Here is a 20,056-nt window from a genome sequence, read left to right as displayed (position 1 = left end):
GAGTTAATACTCCCCATAGCAGCCCTCATAGCGCTGTGCTCTGCATCAGTGGCTAGAATGGTGTTGATAGCACACAGTGTTTTGGCTACTGCTGACCAGTGCTGGCACAGCATCAAGGCTGTCTCTCCAACATTTTTGCCCCACCCCACCCCCAATGGCAGGCTGGGGCAGGGCAAGATCTTGGGAGGGGAACATAACCAGGACAGCTGACCTAAACTAACCAAACAGATATTCCATACCATATGACGTCAGCTCAGATATAAAAGCTAAGTAAAGGGAGACAGAAGGAGGCGGGGCATTTTTTGGTCTTCCGGAGCAACCGCTACGCGTACTGAAGCCCTGCTTCCCAGGAAGTGGCCAGACATTGCCTGATGATGGGAAGTAGAGAATAACGTCATTTGTTTTTCTTTGCTTTCACGCGCGACCTTTGCTATCACTTTATTAAACTGTCCTGATCTTGACCCATGAGCCTTTTGTTATATCTTCTGCCCCCCGTCCATCTGGGGAGGGGGAGTGATAGAGCGACTTTGCTGGGCACCTGGCATCCAACCAGGGTCAACCCACCACAGGCTGGCCCATAAATTTCTTCACTCTGTCAGTAAATGAGTGTTTTGTAGCCTGTGGTACCAAAGTTTTGGCTCTCACTTAAGTTTTTGCTTGCATGGGGATTTTTTTAATGTGTAGGGGTTTTAAGTCCCACTTAGGTGTTTGTATTGCCAAGACATCCCAGCCTTATTTTGGACTCCTTATATTCTTTTGGCCTTAGTAGTTTGTTGGTAGTGCTAAAGGCATGTGCTGTACACATAGCAGTTCCTCCTGTGTACCAAGCAAAGAAGGTGACAAAATGCCATATATAAAGTGCATGTCACAAGTTTATTCTTCTGCACAAACAAACAGAAAGTGACTGTAAATTGGGGGGAACAGAAAAGCAAAAAAAAAGTATTTCCTTAAACAAAGATGCCACCTCTCATCTTCTTCTGGGGTCACATCTGCCACCAGACAGAGCACTGCTCCTGGGCTCCCATTTTCAGAGCACTGACGAGTTTCTTCTAGGAAGAGGGTCTGGTAGGGGTTGTTGGATATTATACCAGAAAGGGAGTGTATTCTTTCCAAGGGAGGATCTTGGATTGCACTGTGCTCATGTCTATCATCCATGACTCCTCATCACACCAGTCTCTTCCAAGATCCTTCCTCTCAGCTGCTGCAGGGTCCTGAGGTTATCTCTGGCAAATGTTCCCATATATTCAGAGGGAAAGGACTGATACTTCTGAAGCAAAGATAAACCCCCAGAACTGCCATAGCTGCAATGTGTAACCTGCAGCATGCTAGAGAGGAGTGATGGTAGGCAGTTTTAAATCAGAACCCATGCAGACATCTTCAAATGCTTAACAAGGGGACACTGGGGTTTGGCCTACCACTGCCGCTTATAACTTAGCAGGTGGGACCTAAAACTTGTCAAACAACTGTTTATATCTGTGCTTGTTCAACAGCTGAGGAATTAGAAATTTGGAGAGGCTCAAGACAAGCTTATATGGTTCAAAAGTATTCCTCGTAACCTCACCTGTGACCTTTCTAACAGGCCAGCCACACTATTTTCATGAGCAGACACTAGCAGAGCTGCTTGAAGCCAGCAGTAGTGTAGGTTTCTTCCTTATAGCTTAGCAGATGCATCTGAGTATTATTTCTCATCTCATGCTACTTGCAGCCACAAGACCTTAGTTGGGATACGCCACAAGCACTGTAGGCCTCATCTGCAACACCCTCTGCTTCTGCAGATCAAGTCCTGTGTCAGCATAGGATCCAGAAAAGATAGGGAGGGGCTGAGATCCATCAAACTACTTTGGCTTTGCTTCTTTGAACCAAGGGTGTTAGAAGTGAAATGCAGGATCCCCAGCCTCCTGGTTCTTTTCCTTGCTCTGATGTTTAATATTCATTCTCCAATCAGACATAACTTTTTTCATCTCCTGCCCACTACATTGTCAGAAATGATGGGCCAAATGCAGTTACTCCACTCACTTGGGTCCTGACATCTAACGGTCAACGGTGTTTGGCCATCACTCCTCCGCTTGCATCAGTGTCTCCCAGAAATCTGGAGTGGGACCGCTGAAATACTAACCACATGCAATCTCCCTTACATGCTAAGGCCAGACCTCTCTTTTTTCCAGTGGCAAAATGAATTTCCCGAGACACTCAGGCCCTGAGAGCACTTAACTTTAGGGGCCTGAGGGAAGGGGACACTGGAGTAAGACTCAGACTTTCTGAGGTTATTTTTTTCACTGCAGAATTATCTTGAGCACCCTTTCTCTGGTCCACACAACCCCGCTTTACACCTGAGTTCAGTAATGCTTTCAACCTAGGCTAGCTTGCCTGTCTAAGCCTAAGTGGTTTTAGCCACTAGCTAGAGAGATGGCACTCCAAGGAGTCTAGAGACAAAGTTTTTGGAGCACTCCTAGTCTTCGAGGTCCTTCCCACACCGTTCTTAGAAAAACGGAAGAATTATTCCATGTTTGGGAAGAATCACAGAGCTTCTTCTTGCTACAGCACAGAATTTTTTTCCAGAAACACTGGCGATGTAATGCAGCACAGGATGAGTGAGAATGCAATTGTCCAAGTTAGGTTTTGTGGCATTGCTGCTCCCCTTCACCAGAACTAAATGGATTCTGGAGATCTGAATTAACGTCCAAGAATACATAAAATCATCTCAGTTACTATCACCATCAGTTCAACTTGTTTGCTCCTCTGTCATACAACCAGGTGCAGCATCTCTTCTAGCTCAGCCACCCCTTTCCTCTTTAACTCAAGGCATTCTCAAAGATTTTCTCTCCATTCTGTCCCGTGACTAAGTGAGGTGTAAGTGCTGTCCTCCTCCCTACTCCACATGCTCATCCTACATTCAGGCCTCAGGAACATGCACTACAACCACAGGCCTGCAGAACATTCTCAGCCAAATCGTGAAGGATTCAAAGACTGGATTGTATAACTTTTCCTTTTCCCTCATTCTCCCCTCCTAATTTTGTCCAGGACTCCAGTTGCCAGCTATATTCTCCAGCCTTCTTTTTCTTCGTGGGAGAGCACACATGCCATATGTGCAGGTGCTCACAGGTGTACTTTAGAACCTCCAAGGAAAAGTAGAGAGTCTAGCTCTTCTGAGAAGGGCTATATATCATAAACTCCAGCTGCGCGAAGGAAGGTTGTCTTGGACATAGTGTGAAATCACACTAGCTGCACTGCTTACCAACGTCGCATCAGCCCTATTTGCACCCTTTTTTCCCAGAATGTACATGTTTGTACATCCAAGTTCTCATTCTATTCAGAGAACGCCTTCTGCTGGAAGGAGAGGAGCAAATCTTATAAGATTGAGACATATTATCAAGCAGGGCTATGAGACCCTCATCATACTGCCAGTACTCATTCCTGAGGGTCTGGGAAAAGGCTGGGCAACCTCTGCCCAGGAAGAGGAGCGAGCCACTTCCTTGTAGCTGGGGCACTTTCTGTTTTGGGCGCCAGTCATTCAGAAGCAATGGTTTCTTGGTGTACAAGAAACCATTTTGGGAATCAAACTGCAAAAGCTGCTGCTGCAAAAGAGGATCACAGGCGGAAAGCAAATGACAGGGGTCTGTGCAAACAAGAGCACAGATGACATGCACAGTCCTTACTAGTATCCTGAATTCTTCTTTGGGAAAGGGAATGCTTTCTTCTTGTATGCCTTTAGTGTAGGGATTAAGTCTGAGGCTAGCCTGGGACATTCAAAGGATAACCGGTCCCGTTTCTGCAGCATGGCCAGCAAACTGAGCTCTCTATGTGATTGCAGATCCCCTGGGACTCTCAGTGCACTTCAGTTCTTAACAAATAGACCCCAAGGATACTTAAATCATTTAGTATGAAATTCTACTTGTGACTTTCTCTTTCCCTGTCCTCCACTTCTATACTGAGAGGCTCTGTAAAGTGTTTCCGTTTTCCATCTCATCACAGTTTTCAGCAACCTTTATATAAGCCATTTCCTATCTAGCCACACTTCTGTCCTGAACTAAAAAAAGATGATGTGCAAATGCACATTCAATCCTGCCTACTTTTAAAGTCAACTCTAACTTCTCCCATGCAATCCTCCTTTGTACTTACCACATCTGTATCCTGTTCCAGTGGGATGAATGCTGCAGGGCCTTCCGTGCATATACCAGCCACTGCCTGATCTTAACTTTGACTTTATGTATCCTCAAAAATTGATACTTCTTTCTGAAGTTCCTCCAGCTTGTGATAGCGTAACCAAGTGCATTCAACGTCCCTCTTTCTCAAGCTGCTCCCAGACCTAATAGTAACATTTAGCACCAGCCCTGGTGACTGGAGGAACGGGCACACTTGGCAACCCTCCTGTGCAGGGCGTAGTGCCCACGTGTGGATGTGCAAGCACCCCTGCTCACTCTGCTCTCTCACTTCCTTTCCCATGCCCCTCCAAAGGGACTCTGGGAGTAGCGTCCAAGTTAAAGCACCACTTCTACTTTCACTCCCTGCTGAGTGTCGCTGTCTGCATGTGTGTGCATGTGTACAGATTGACAGGCTCATAGAAAAGCAGTCTAATGGGGAGGTTAGGGCTTCTGTGCTGTAATCCCACCTCTGTCCTTTTCCTCCGGGAAAGCTCTTGCCCCCCAAGTCTCCCTCCATTCAGGGATGACTCCAACGCCCTTGGGAAAGGAAAAGCACTACCCAGGCCATGTCTCACATCCTTATGTAACTGAACCCCTGCCATTAATCACCTCCAGATGTGGCTTTTGCTGCTGCATGCAAGTTCCCAGTCTCTCTGTACCATACTTAGGCCCTCTATCCACATTCTTCCTCCTGCTGTAGCCACAGCTAGTAGGCCTTGCCATGAAGCTGCCCATCTGAGACCGAGTGGAGGCTGGGGGAGAGGGTGATGCAGAAGGGGAGTAATTTTTTTTCTCTTTTCTTCATTTTGTGTCCTGAGCTGACAGGAAAGACAAAAGGAGCACTATCTCTGCGCGGCCACAGATGGGATGGGAGAGGTGCCTGCCTCAGTGGTGGCCAAAGCTCGGCCTCCACACATTGGCCTGCATTCCTGTTCTCGTTGCTGAGAATCTGGGCCTGGCTGCTTGAAACCGAGGGGCCGAGGCTGGCTTTGGGGAAGGCCCCTGCCCTGCCTGACCAGGCTCTGGGAAGCTCTGGTATGGCTTAAGGGACTGGCTGAGCTCCACCTGGAAGGGTGCTGGTGTAGCGGGGACAGAAGAGGCCATTTCTATTCTCCACACTGGCTCATCCAATGTGGTGGCCGAGCGGGGAGCAAGAACAGTGGGTGCCAGGCTGCTTGAGGCTGGCATGGGAGTCGGAGTGGAGAAGCGACGAATCTCCTGGGCCCTGGGTTTTTTCACGGCGATCTGCTTGGCTGCTGTGAAGGTTGACCTAGTCTGCAGGGCTGGCTGTCCAGGAGACTCTTGAATGCTGGTGCTTGGGGTTTCCTCAAAACAGAACATAGCTGACTTTAATTGATAGGGCTGGTGGCGCATTAAATCAATGACCTTGATCCCTGATTTCTGGCCAGGTGCCTTTTTCACTTTGCTCTCTGCTTTGCTAGCCTGAGATTTACTGGCTGCTAGGGGATAAAAAGGGGAAAGCATTGGGTTGTAAGCTATTGGAGGGGGAGCCCGGATGTTGGGTGAATATTTCCAGGAAGACGGTAGAGAAGGGGAAGGAGAGGGAGTTCTAGGCTTGGATTCTGGCTTCGCTGTTGTCTCCACCACAAATTTGTCCATGCGGCTCTGGCATTTGGCAAAGAGCTCTGCCCCCTTGCCTTTAAGCTGAGGCATGTCCTGGGCCCCATTTACCAGTTCAGCGTCTTGCTGCTGAGGCTTAGGAGCCACTGGAGGTGGAGTCTTGAATTTGCGGCCAGAGGACTGCATGAAGTTGCAGGCCTCAGCACCCAGGCTGAGGAAGTCCTCCTCAGGCCCAGACTCAAAGCCTGCGCCAGGGTGGTCACCTTTTGGCTTCTCATCCAGGTTCTGCACCAGAGACAGGAGCTCAGGGTTTGGTGAATTTTTCTTCTTCTCCTCAATCTTACTGAACATGGGTTTCTTGTTGCCCCGCCGGCGAGCTTCCTGCAGGATACCTGTGCGGGGAGCTGGCGTGGCAATCCTCTGCTCCCTGGAGGTTAAGGGCTCAGCAGGAGTTCGTGGCATAGCTGGAGAGACAGCAGAAAAAGGCTGCTTTGGCACAGGGGAACTGGTTATCATGTGCTGTGATGGCGCTGGAGTAATATACAAAGAAGAAGAGGCTGTTCCAGGGACTCCTGGTTGGGATGCTGCAGAGGCCTCCCCTTCTGGCTTTGAGGGAGTTGACAGAACTATAGAGGTGGTGGATGTCCGGGCAGTGTTGGCAGAAGGCTTAGTCTCTGGAGCACCTCCTACTCTTGGCTCTGACTCAAGTGGTGGTGTTGGCCTTCCTGGTGCAGGAATATACAGAGATGTGCTGGAGCTGACTGGACCGCGGTGTGTTGGCACCGGTGCATTGGTAGGTGTTCCTGGAGCTGGAGGTGAGAAAGGGGGAACCACCATGCTTTGCCCACTCGGATTTTCACTAGGTTTTTTGGGTGCGGATGGCGTGAAGATGACAGAGGTTGTTGCTGCGCGTTGGCCAGAAGAGCCAGGAGTAAAGGGCCGTGCAGACCTGTTGAACATGCTTGTTGAGCTTGCAGAGAAGGAGTCGGGGGTGATCGGGGGAGGTGGGAGAGAAGTGGGGCTAGGGAGACCTAGGAGCTGAGTGGGGAGGGTGGTTGCCTCCTTGCTGGGCACTTGCACACCTTCCAGGTGGATGCTGAGGGGCATGCTCTCTGCCTTCTGTGGCACGGGCATACCTCCGTTCTCTGTGACCTGCTGTGGCTGGGCAACCGTGGTAAACTGGGGGCTCTTCTGCACCGGGACTCTAGCGACTGTGTACTTCCCAGCCCGTTCCCTCTGCTGCTCAAATAATCGTGCTCCTTTACCTGAAGCCTCACTCAAACCTTTTTGCTTCTCTTCCTTCTGTTCAGAGTGAGACTTTGACTTTTCAATGTCCAGGTAGGTGTCCCAGTCTGAGTGATTAGTTAGGCTTCGGGCATCAGAGAAACCTTCCTCATCAAATTCAGACTCACTAGTTGGAAAAACTCCGTCTTCCTCCTCGTAGGAGCGGTCTTCGTCAACACTCCCAAAGCTTACCAATGTATACTTCTTAGCTCTCTGCCTGCGCTTCTTGAACATCAGCACCCCCTTGGAGTGGGGGTTGGGTGCATCTGTCAGCAGGGATGCAATGGTTCTGCACTTGGTTTTGGCTTCTTTCACGTTTTTCTCTTGGATGCTCTCGTGGCGGTGGAGTTCTGCAAGAGACAAAAAAGACACAGGATCAGATCACAGCAAAAGGCTGGGTGGGCAAAGATGGACAGTGATATGGCTGTAGGTATTCAGTGCCCGTACGAGGAAACACACTGTTACATCTGCCCTTCTTTTTCTTTCTTACCTTTGCTGACAGTGTCTTTAGGAATTGCTGATAGAAATCAATATGCAGTTTTCTCTTTCCCTGCAAATACAATAGAAGTCCATGCAGGTGCGGGAAAGGTACTCGTACAACTCTGAGGCCGTTCTCTGTTTCCTGGTCAGACTTGCGTTTTTCTATGCCTGCAGTATGTGGCCAAGAGTCCCAGACTGTATCTCACAGCGTTTTTAAAGTGCATGCCCTTTCTCCTGGGAATTTTTACCATTTACTTATCACCCTGAAGGTGGACCCTGCTTATTTTAGACCTTCTTCCTCCTATATGGATGATTCCCAGGAGCACGTAATCTCTCTTGCCCTGATTTTTTGGGAAGCAGCCACTGCTACTGTTAACAACCATGCATGTGTGCAATGGGAGAAGTCCTCTGCAGGCATAGCCGGGCTGCTCCTGCTCTGGGCCCTTGAGTGCCAGCTACGGATTGTCTTGTAGCAGCACTCTGTGTAGGGCTGTTTGCTGCTCTCTGCAGCAGCCCTGCAACAGCAGGAGGCACGTTTTCACCCTTGCCTTGTTCTGTTGCCTGTGCCCCATGCCCAGCAAGGAAGAATAGCCTTTGCTTCTAAGCAAGAATCCCAGACTTCCACAACTGATCAGCCAGGTCAGAAGGAATCCACTTAGACAGGCTTGCTTGGAAAAGCCAACACCTGTCGGGACGCTGGCATGAAACTGTAGGATAATAATTTTCCACCTGCTCTGCCAGCTCAGCCGTCAGTAGAGCCCCATACCTAAACGTTAGACTAATTTTTATTTCTTTCTTTTCCTTACACCGATTGTCTTTTTCCCAGCATGATAATACAGGTGAAACATCCATCCACTGCCTGCATCTAATAATTTGTCAAAAAAAAGTGTAGCACCTTGTCTAGTGTAGGGGTCGGCGTTCGGAAGATCTCGCGTTGTCACGGAAAGTTAGAGGGTTAGTCGCAGCCTTGTGATGTACCTGTAATCCCACCTCCCCTTGTTAGTATAAAAGGAATTAACTGCGCAATAAAAGGCGGAAGTTGGCGCTCACACTGTGTGTGTTATCTGTCTCTTTCCCTGGTCCGGGCCGACCAGTGATCTAAGCGTGGCACCTTGATATGTAGCGAATGCTACAGTCTAGATCAGACATTCTCAAGAAAGAGGTACAACATTATGCCCTGCAGAAAGGAGAGGAGAGGAGAAAACTGGAAACAGGAAAATCAACGCTAAACAAATGGCTCATTAGTTGTACTTGCACTTGCGAAGTGAAGGCTCTCTGCAAAGCCCTTACAGAATGACTGTGCCTTGTTCAACCAATACTGAAGTAGTGTCCAAGTTTTTGTGGAGATCTTGTGCTCTTCAAGGCAATCATAGACTTGCCTTCAAACACCTCATCTCCATGATGGAAACTAGCTACAGTCACTGAAGGTCTGTCCAGTCCACTTACAGAGCTGCATGCATGTCTGTGACTTATTCACAATGGAGGAAATAAGAGAGATTTCTTTCTTGCTACAAGCATCCTTGCTAGAAGCTACTGCACCTTACCTTCCTCATATTTTGCTTCGAAATTTACAAGGAGGAAGAGCAAGCACTACAGAGTCTTAGTCAAGTGCAGAATATGTAAACTCTGGACTATGAGTGACTCACAGGAGGATTTCTCTCATCAGGAGCTAACAGTTAAGGAGCTACACCATCCAAAGTGAGTGTCTGTATAGCTCCTTCTGACAGCAGAGCACCATGAAAGCGCACAACTCTAGAGTCTGGGCTAGCAAATACTGTTAGAGAAAATATAACAGTAGACAGTCTTGGCTGTGCCTCCACCAACTCTTGGTCCTGGCTTAGCTTTAGCATTTATGTACAGCTTCCCTCAGAAATTGCTTTGAACTTCCCTGTGCTGTGAAGCAGCTGGCAAGTAAGGCTCTCTGGGACCTGCTACTCACCTCCCTCTTCTCTCCTCACCAAAGGCTAAAAGCACATAACTAATTATACCAACAAAAAAATGATCAAGCTATTCAAGATACAGTCTCCCACGACAGTTTGAGAAAAAAAGAGAAAGAGAAATCTTCCTGGGATGAATTTCTGAAGGTAAAGAGCAAGAGTGAAATCAGAATAGGGGAAGGAGAGGAAAGGAAAGGAAAGGAAAGGAAAGGAAAGGAAAGGAAAGGAAAGGAAAGGAAAGGAAAGGAAAGGAAAGGAAAGGAAAGGAAAGGAAAGGAAAGGAAAGGAAAGGAAAGGAAAGGAAAGGAAAGGAAAGGAAAGGAAAGGAAAGGAAAGGAAAGGAAAGGAAAGGAAAGGAAAGGAAAGGAAAGGAAAGGAAAGGAAAGGAAAGGAAAGGAAAGGAAAGGAAAGGAAAGGAAAGGAAAGGAAAGGAAAGGAAAGGAAAGGAGAAAAAAACAAAAAATAGAGAATAGAAAAGAGGAGACATCTGTACCTGTATAAGGCTGATCCAAGCTTGAGAAGGCAGAGTCAAGACCTGGAGAGCTGGGCATGTCACAAAGCCTGTTTAATTCACAATTCACCATAAACAGAGAGAGGCACTAAGAGGAGAAGCAGAGCAGTTCCCTGCTGGAGCAGAACCAAAGAGGTGTCCAAGCCCTTTGCTATCAGCTCCACAATCCTTTTAAAGCCTCTCTTTTGTCTCGTAGGCATTGCTGCCCAAAGCCATGAGGTCACTTTATCTATTTTTGTCTTCTTAGCTTCATCATTGAGCAGTATGATGGACATTGTCACCTGGTACTTGAATGCACTCCTTCTTTCCCCCACCCTCTACTCCTTGTAAGGAGAAACGCCTTTATTTTGAAATAAGAAAATATACGCCATACTCTCACTGCTTCTGCGGTGCAAGCTTCAGGTTAGTGTTCACAGTGCCTCAAGGTCCAGCTTTTCTGTGCCACAGAGCTCTTCAGAAAGTTGAGACTAACACAGTGCTTATGTCCAACATGGACAGGCAGAGAAACCCACCCAGGAGGAAAGCAACTTTCTTGTCTGGAACCCTCAGACAACACCCAGCTCTGGATAAATATAAGGAAGTAAAGAGAGAGGAGAGAGTGTCTGATCCTCTATATATCAATTTCCTTCCTTGTCTGAGGAGAACCAGTCCATGATACAGATTTCTGTTGTGTACTAGGACTGAGGAACATTTAACAGAGAAGCATTAGGATCCTGATGCCTGCAGTGAACTGGTTTAGTTTTCAGATAATTTGAATTAAAATGGCAGAGGCTGTTAGCCACACCAAGAAAGAGCGTGGCTGTGCACAGGGAGGGTGACAGAGTATTTTTGAGGCCAAGGAGTGGTGTTTTGGCGGCACCATTCAGAGTTCCAGCACTGGAGACTGAGAGGTTTTGAAAGATGAGATGCTGATAGTGAGGACTGGGGTCTACGGGGAGAAGGGACAAGAGTGCGCTGGGAGTCTACCAATCTCTGAAGTTGTGGCCTGCTTAGCATCTCCTCACGCTTTGGTTAGGTCTTGTCTTACTGCTTCTTTCTGTACACAAGCAATAAGTCCTGTGAGAGAATCCCTTAGTCGTGGCCAAGGGACACTGCCCTGTGATTTCTCCCTCCCAGCATTTCTAGTCTTAGCAACACTGTAGCCCAGGAACTGAAGCAGACCATCTCCAGTGTTAGTGAGTTTAGAAAATGAAGGTATGACCATGCATGCTGAAATCCCCTAGCCATTGCTGCACGCCAGGAAGACAACTTCCAAAGGCAATGTTGCTGTAAGAGAGACTTGTCATGACTACTATAGAGGCTCTTGCAGCAAGAGCAAAAAGTAGTTCAGTCTCTTCTTCTTTGATGAATGTTTACACATCTAGGGATACAGTCTCTTTGGGAAAACTTTATAGAATCGGATATATACGATATGCAATTGGAAAGGAAAATACAGATTTGCAGTACAGAAAAAATTATATATTAAGAACATTCAAATTAAATGGAAGGGCTATAAAACTCTCTTGTCTTGGTGCGTTGGATAATTTCTATAAAAAACTTTTTGTTACCTTTTAAAGCACTTGGTTCTTGTCACCACTAAATTGTGTTGGAATAATACACAAACCCAAAAAGTTTCTATTAAGCAAAGCCTACAGAGATTTTTGCATTAACTTAATTTAACTAGATTTCACGGAAGTGAAATAAATAACATTACTAATTACACTAAAGAGAAATAAAAAAATGTAAATCTTTTCAGGATCAGGGCTTATTAAAAGAAAGCATTTTAATGCATTCTCGGGAAAACTACACAACAGGCAGACTTACACAATGTCAGATACTGTTGATATTCACTAGGAAACGAACAATGGTAAATTTTAATACTAAAACCCAAATTCTAGAATAGACATTACCATAGAAAATAAGCATACTGCTAATTTCAGAGAGAAAGAGCCTCTTCCTCTGTGATAAAATACTACTTGTCCACAATTTTTTTCACACAGGATCAACTAGAATCTTGTTCTTCCAGCTATTTATGTTAGAGAAGGTCATTTTTTCCATGGCTAACATTGCAAATATCTCAGTAAGTCGTTAGAGGCTAAAGACATCTCATGCAGTTCATACATGGAATTCTTTCAAAATAAGATTTGGATAGGTTACATTTGCCTTCTAAATTTTCCGTTGTTGAAAGCTTCCACCTCTCAAGCTTCAACCAATGTTTGAATTGCAACCAGTACAGCAGAGGAGTATATATTCTTTTAGTTAAAAGGAGTGCTATAGCTCTTGGGAGAGAAAACTGGTTTCTAATTCTTGGATATTTGCACACTTCAATTACGTAATCTGTGCATAATATAAAACGTAGATATGGCTTTATCGCCAATTTAGCATGCTGCAGGCAAATGCTTCTGTCCTACTCAAGTCTGCAACACTTAAGCATGAGGTTAAATACAGAGTTAAGTACTTGTCAAACCTTATTTCTTCTTAAAGGGGTAGTGACTTTAAAGCTCCCAGTGAGACACTGCCCCTGCAATCTTCTAGTTTTAGAAAAACAGAAATCAATCTTCTCTGCAAAATGAATTGACAGCCCATGGGAAAACCCATGCCCAGTCTTTTTTCACCATTCTTAGCCATTCTGCAACATCCACACTGGTATTAAAAAGCTCTGATAGGCAGAGATGCTGCGGACACATTGTTGTGCGTGGTTGCACTGTATTAAGTCTCATGGTATCCTGCTGAATAGCTTGCTCTCACAAAAAAATCTCCCTCATTTGATTGAGAATTTGCCCCCTTCCTGAGCTGGATGAAAATGTGTCCTCAGTGCAAAAGGTAGCACACATAGCCAGTTTTCCTGTGCTGACAGCTCACACTCAGGCCCTGGATATTCCCTACATACTGTTCTGCAACAAGACAGCCAAAGGAGAGGTTTGGTTTTTTGTTTGCCAAGAGAGCACCGTTGAACGCAGTAGTGAAGCTGTCTTTTGCAGTTTTAGGCCAGTTTCCTAAGAAAAGTTTATGCATTTATGCTGCATGTCTTTCAATCTTAGCTGTTTTCCTGTTAATAGCTTTTGAGCCCATTTACTAATTTTAAGGGTCTGAAGTCTCAAAGCTACAACACTCCTACAAGTTTGAATGCAAATATGTGACTGGACAGAGAAGATAGCCCCCACCACCACAGGTAGCAGAAAGCGTGAGTGCAGTCTTAATTAGGCACAAAAACTGAAGAGCACACAGAAGAGAGATTATGAGTTTTCATTTTGAATGTGAGAGCCATCAGATATATTTGCATTTTACTAGACATGAGAGAATGAGATATCAAGTACAAGACATAAATTAAAAGGACACCGGGGTCTTTTAATTCTACTGCTCAGAAAATTGCTTGATGTCTGACAGCAGGATACCATTGATTCATCTTCTCTTTGTCCTTCAGTGTTTCTAGCATCCACTCTCTAGTAATACAGACAAGCATATGCTCACCATCTGAGTCTGACTTGATTAATCCTTGATTAATTGCCATATATTCTTCCAATGAATTGATTTTACTCCTTTCCTGCAACCATTCAAGCTCCTACATTAAAAAAATCAAGCCTTCCACGAGACAAGTGCATACCTTCCATGCTTTATGATATCTGTTGATTAATACACAGCTATCTCTGCTGAATCCTCAGGTCATCCATTAAAAATGGCATTATTGTTATATCCTGTTACTGCTTTTTAGGTACAACACACTCAAGAGAAACAAAAATATATTAAAAGCTTCACTAGCAGAACCTGGAGTCGAAAAAGCAGGTAGGAAGAAAATAGTGTCATACCTGGGAACACTTTTGAACTCCTCAATCTAGGTAACCCACCTCCCTCCCCTGTGTCACCCACACATCTGAGTTTCTGTGGAAAGAAAGACCAGAGAAAAGCTGCAAGGTGTCCCCGCTAGGTCACAGTTCTCAATAGGAGCAGTTTCGGGGCTGCAGGGTGCCCCACAGCATATACAGCCTGTTCTGTCTAGAAGCAGATAGAGGACAAGTGCCACTGAGAGAAGAGTGTTAAGATTTTTAATCATCTGTCTCCTCGCCAGTCATATAACATTGAGGTGGAGAGGACATTTGATTGACATATGTTAGTGTTTAAAGCTCCATGGGTGAAAATATAGAGGTAGATTCAGAAGCCCAGTGAAACACTACTAACAGTTTATCCAGTTAGCTAATCTGACATCATGAGCCATTAATAGTAATGTTTTCTGTTCTATTCTTAGCCAATTGTGCAATTACCTTACAGTAGCCTTACCTCATCCATATTTCTCTCATTGGAAAAGTCATGTGGAACCATATCAGATATCTTACAGAAGCCAACATATACTGTGTCTACCTTACATCTTTAGCCATGAAGTGTTACCTTACTGAACAGGTCAAAGGCTATCTCTTTTTCTGTTTTTTTGTCCGTGTTGTTTTTACTAATCATTTTGTTTTCCACAAAGTGTGCTCAAAAGAACTACTTCATTGACTTAAATGTTTATTATTTTTTCTTATCCCCAGAGCCTGTGTCTATAACGCTGCTATTCTTGGTCTCTTTGCCTGAGACCCTTCCCATTATTCCAGGGTATTTATCAAGGACCGAAGGCCATTCTGATACAGTTTTCAGTAAATCCTTACATGTCACCTTTACAGAGAATATGATTCAGCATTGTCCTTTCAGTATAGTCAGTGTGTCAAGATATGCTGAATCTACTTACCCACATTCCTGCCCCTATATCTTCTGTACAAAGGGCTAGCTTCTTGGTTAACATAAATGGTAGATACAATGATGACAGTGAAGCTTTAGATATTTCACAGTAACTGATCTCTCTCTTCCTACAATGGATCTGAAGGAATGCTTATTTGTCAGGTTGACAGTTTTCTCCTTCCTAGCTATAATTCTCTCAGTTTTGTTGACCAATGACTGTTGTTTAATTACCCCTTGTCAAAGGACTTGTCAAAGTCCTTTTATGCCTCTCCCTCCCCCATCACTATCACTTTGTGTCATTTCAGTGTTGTCTCTGAGCAGACTTGTCCCAACCTTGTCAGCATGTCCCATATCCCTTTGAGAACTGATGGAAACAACAATGGATGAGTAGATGGGAATCCCATTGCCTGTTTGTATTATGATTTCTTTCAACTCAGCTCTCAAAATCCTGGAACATAAAAAGTTTCAGCTTGGCTAAGATAGTCTATGGGGTTATATATGGTTGTTTCAGTGTGACTGTTGCTCTAATCATATTGAGAACTGAATCACTGGTACAATTTTTGGCTTAATCCCATTGGTCCCCTTCAGCCTTACACATCCTAAGTCACTCCAGAAGTGTATCTGCAAGGACAGGCTATGTTAATATGGCAGCATAGTGTGAAAAAAATCACTTGCTGGGGCTCTGCAAGAACCATGGAAGTGTGAGCTTGGAAGAGAACTGCTGACACTCTATCATCAGCAGTAGGATGATGAATGACCTCTGACCATGTCTGAGGAACTGTGACCAGAAGTCAGACTCCCTGCACTGACAAGAGTAACATAGAAAAGTAACGTCTGACTAACTGATAGTTTAACAAAATGCTATCTCATATAGATAGCATAGATAGATGCTCAAAATGCTATCTCATATAGTGGAAATAATAGGACAGAAGAGAGTATATATGTTTTCAGTTCAGGTATCATATACATTTTTCCTCCAAACATATTCAAATACTAAAGATCTCTCCCCTCCCAGAGGATATTATATGCAGCTAGATTTATCTTGGGCTAACACATGTTCAGCTAAATCCATGTCTCTTTCAGGCTCTGGGGCAGCAGGATAGCAGTGAGGTACAAAGGTGAGGCAGAGCAGAACTCTATCAATCAGCCTTACTTCCTGTGCTGCAACTCACAGCATCTGCTGGACAAGTGGTGCCTGAAGGAACAATGCTGGAAGTCTCCAGTAAGAATACCTGAGGAAGATGGCAATTATCTGTGAAAATTTCTGAGATGGCTCAAGAAAGAAGGAAAAATTCATCCACACTAGCCAAGAAAAGACAACGCTAGCTTGTAATCCCTGTCTTCTACCCAAACAGTTAATATGTCAGCCTAAAAATATCACCTCTGTTCTTCCAATAAGAAGAATATAAACCAAAGGCATAAGCTCCAATGCTTTACTAGGCTAAAACTGTAAGAAAAAGGCTGAGGAATGCACTGTGTTTATCTCACTGTGGTCTTCTTTAATAAATGCCTTCCAAACTGCAAAGAATTAAAAACTGAATGTTAGCTATTAAGTGGGATATTCTTAAGCAAAGGCATACAACTATAATGCATACAGAAGTGTATGTAAATTGATTTCCCAAGTGGAGGCAGTTTCCAGTTTAATGCGTGCTGAAGTGAGATCAGGCTCGCCATCTCTGATTCAACCATGGAGCCTATTGTCCTTGTTTTCCTAGTGGATGGCTGCTCACGGAGTAGCAAGGCCCAAGAGTTATTCATCATTGCTTCATACTGCTAGGAACTTCCTGTATGATTGATACCTCAGGCAATTATTTTTAGTCTCCTGGTCTGAGCAGAATGCTTTTCTAATCTACTTTACAGCACATAGGATGGTAACAGTTGGCTACTATCCTAAACCTTTTGGTCTTCTGGACTGCAGGGAATGGTAAAACCAGTAAGCTAGCCTTAACAACTACATAACTATGATCATTAGAGTCACAACTGTCAAAGCTGAACGCCAAGTAGAAAATGTGGTGCAGTAACTTCAAACTGCCATTCAGGTACTTGTTCTTGTTCACAGCTCCTGTGGCCTGTACCGATTGTAACAGGCTGATAGACGGCTTGGTGAACTCACCCTCTCTGCAGAGAAGTGTGACTGTAGTCACTCTTAGAAGAGGCAATCTGTATGATCCTCAAATGAATAGGCCACTTTTATAATCATCCTATCTCGTCAAGTGATGCTGCTGTACATCAGCATTAAACAAGAAGAATTGCCTTTTCTGATATGCAATGCAGTTAACTTCGATGGCTCTGCACAGGCAGCCAGGCCCATAGAAAGCAGAGGAGAAAATTTACCCACCCATTTTTCCCTCCCTTCCCCTACCATACATGGAGAGGCTCTTGAGTCCTAGTAACTAAAAATAGTCCGGTGGATAAGTTTAAATTGAGATATTTTGAAGCACTTCTTGCAGTGACACAAATTCCTACAGTGTGATAGCAAGTTAGGAGTAGACTGCTGTCCTGGTATGTCTGACTTCTCCTAGCAATTGCTATTTCCAGTTGTGAGAAAACTAAAGCCTATTGTCCCTGGGAGACAATTTAGTATGGGGGTGAAAATCATAGAATCATTGATGTTGGAAAAGACCTTTAAGCTCATTGAGTACAACCATGAATCATGCCCACTAAACCATGTTCTCAAAATGGGGTGCACCTTAGAGAGCACAGATGGCTGAGGAGAAGCAGCCCTGGCTTCAGACAAATCCCAAGCCTCTGAGTGTGTGGTGAGCAGCGGAGGACACTGCAGGAGCTATGGGGAATCAAAGAAACTCCCTAGAAATTATTTGTGACAATTTTACTCTGATTCTCCCTGCCACCAGCTTCTGTTTTCCGCTAACTTCCTGAAACTCATTCAGATTTTTTAATTTCTATTTTCTGTCTTGTTGTCCTTTCTTTCCTTCAGAATTGGCCAAGCAGCACAGAAATCATCTCAGGAAGGGATGTGGTTTGGCCCTTTATAGTGATGACGAACTGAGCCCCTAAAGATCCCCAGCTTCCCCAGAGATTAATCACTTCTTTAAAGACAGCAAGTTACTGTAATAGTGGGAAGGAAGCAAATTTGTACTTCTGTTTCTTCAGATGAAGCAAAGTATTGGATATTCACAAGTATGAATGCTCTTCTGCACTTCACTTAAAGTACAAAAAAGAGTCCCTGTTTGCTGGCTGTTCTCTTGACAAACTGAGCAAAGCACCAGGGTGCATAGTAGCCACTGGCTAGCAATGAAGACTGAAGTCCTATTACTTTTAGCACAAGTTCGACACATTTGAATGGTGTGTGGCTCCCCACACTGCCCCACTAATCTGCATCAGCAATGCTCTGAGTGGTTTTTAAGCAGGCATGTCCAACTCATGTGTCCTGCCGAGGCTGGGATGCTGTATGTGGTTATTCTAGAGGTTGGAAAAAAGAGCCAATAATATGCAAACAGGGCGGGAACTTTGCAAAGAGACAGGCTCAAACCTCACTGCAAGGGGTGTTGCCGCTCTACGGAGTGAGCTGTAAGGATTTGTGTCTTTGCTGGGGAAGGAGAGGCACAGCTCAGCAGCTGTCAACATGCAGGGCATCACGAGGTGGCATCAGCTGCTGCCAGCTCTTCCCTGTGCATATTTTGCTCCGCACCAGCCACTGCCGAATCCTCACCTTGTCACCACACTGTGTTCTGCTCCTAGAGTCAAATCCTTGCCTAGTGTAAATAAGTGAGCTCCACTTACTCCTGTGTTACTGTGATGCAAAGCAGCTGTTAGACCGCAGTGTCACCTCTGGCAATTGGCAAGTGACTTGCATCCTCTTAGCAGAGGCAGGGAAAGCAGCTGTAGTTGTCATGCGTTGGTGGAGTTGATGCAAAAAAGTACGTATACTGGAGAAATGGCAACCAGATGAAAATTAAGAGAAAATGAATAAGTAAAAAAACAGAGTATAAAGACTGATCAGCCATTGTCGTGAGACTAGGAAAGATGGTGGAGGAATATGGGAAGCATTTCCTAAATTCATTGATGATCTTGAGGTCAGCATAGAGTCAACACAGATCATATCTGCTAACAACCACAAAAACAAAGGAAAATTATACAGAAAAGGGGAGGCAGGGATGCTGAATCCACTTGCCTACGATCTGGAAAGCTTAGAGCTCTGGTAAGCATGCAGTGACAACAAAGGTCTACAAAACCTCTAGAGACAGGAAATAAAGAGCAGAGCTACAGATCTTAAGTTTGAGAAAAACCAAGAGTTGACAGGCAATAGCAGTCTTACTGAGATCCTTGCAGAGTAATAGATCTTTGAGGAATGTCAGTTGCTACTCTCCCTGTGCAAAAGAATTATTATGTATCTCTGTTGTTGCAGAGGGATTTCAGTTCATTCATCTAGAAATTTGTTCTTTCTAGGTACTCATTTAGAAATACTATACCTGCAATTCTGTTTGTCTGAGTTGCAGGGACAGGTGGGAGAGGGAGAAACTCTCTGTAGCTTAAAAATGACAGTGAAAAATTAGAAAAAATGAATACAAAGGACAAGAGAAATACACCCCAAATTTGAGAAAACATCACAGCAGGCATGAGAAAGGCATACATTCTAGAAAGAAAAGGTGAGGAACCATCTGGGTAATAGTCCCAACAAACCAAAAAGGAGTTTTTCACATTCTTGTGGTGCAGTGGTGGCAACCATGATGGAGAAGGCCATAGCAAGGCAAAGAGGGTGTGCTGAGCAGGTGCGCTAGGAATATATTAGATAGGTAGCACTCCAAAAGGCAAACATCTGATTAGGTAGTCAGAATGGTCCTTAAATGTCTACTGCATTGACCCCCAGGCTTTCATGACTGCTTGTCCAAGTCACCTACCATAGTTAACCCAGATTTTAAAAACTTCCCTAACTTCTAAACTATGAGCTTGATTTTATGTTCTAGTTTAGCAAAACCCAGGAGTCTCTGTGTCCCAGACTAGGCTACTGTACTGTCGGTATTACTAAGGAAGGCAGAGAAACAGACCACTAAACTCTGCTGGCTCTGTGGTAGCCTGAAGCAGCTGTAAGATGCAAGCCCAGACATCCTTGCGAAGGCTACATCTTTCTGGCAAGAGATGCTATATCTTGTGCCTCCCATGCCGATAGCTTCTCTGCAAGCAGCCTCCCCCAGGGAGCCAGTGCAGCTCAGCAGTCCCACATCGTCCTGTGTTTATTCCAGATATAGGTGCTCCTTAACTCTGTTCACCACATAATGAACACCTTCCATCACTCTTCCTTCATTCACAGAGTTACTGGCTGCTGATTGTGACTTTCATTTTAATGGCTGCTCTGCTTCAGCATGATCAGGACATAGAGTTTTGCCTTCACATTTACTGTGAAGATTCGTAACCCAAGAAAAGGCCAAGCTGGCCATGTGACTTGCCATCCATGGCAGAGTAAACCAGAA

General features: G+C 44.8%; 1 protein-coding gene across 1 annotated transcript in view; it reads right to left on the bottom strand.

The window, feature by feature from the left end:
• Positions 1-854: 854 nt before the first annotated feature.
• SYNPO2L (synaptopodin 2 like) overlaps positions 855-20,056 on the bottom strand; it is a 44,418-nt gene continuing 25,216 nt past the window's right edge. The window contains exon 4 of the mRNA XM_075025787.1: positions 855-7,357. Coding sequence (XP_074881888.1) covers positions 5,028-7,357 — 2,330 coding nt within the window. The 3' untranslated portion in view covers positions 855-5,027. The remainder of the gene's footprint in view (positions 7,358-20,056) is intronic.

The sequence above is a fragment of the Buteo buteo genome, chromosome 4 (genome assembly GCF_964188355.1).
Source record: "Buteo buteo chromosome 4, bButBut1.hap1.1, whole genome shotgun sequence".
Classification (NCBI taxonomy): domain Eukaryota; kingdom Metazoa; phylum Chordata; class Aves; order Accipitriformes; family Accipitridae; genus Buteo; species Buteo buteo.
Note: the sequence above shows the minus strand (reverse complement) of the source record. Positions and strands in the feature narration are given on the sequence as shown.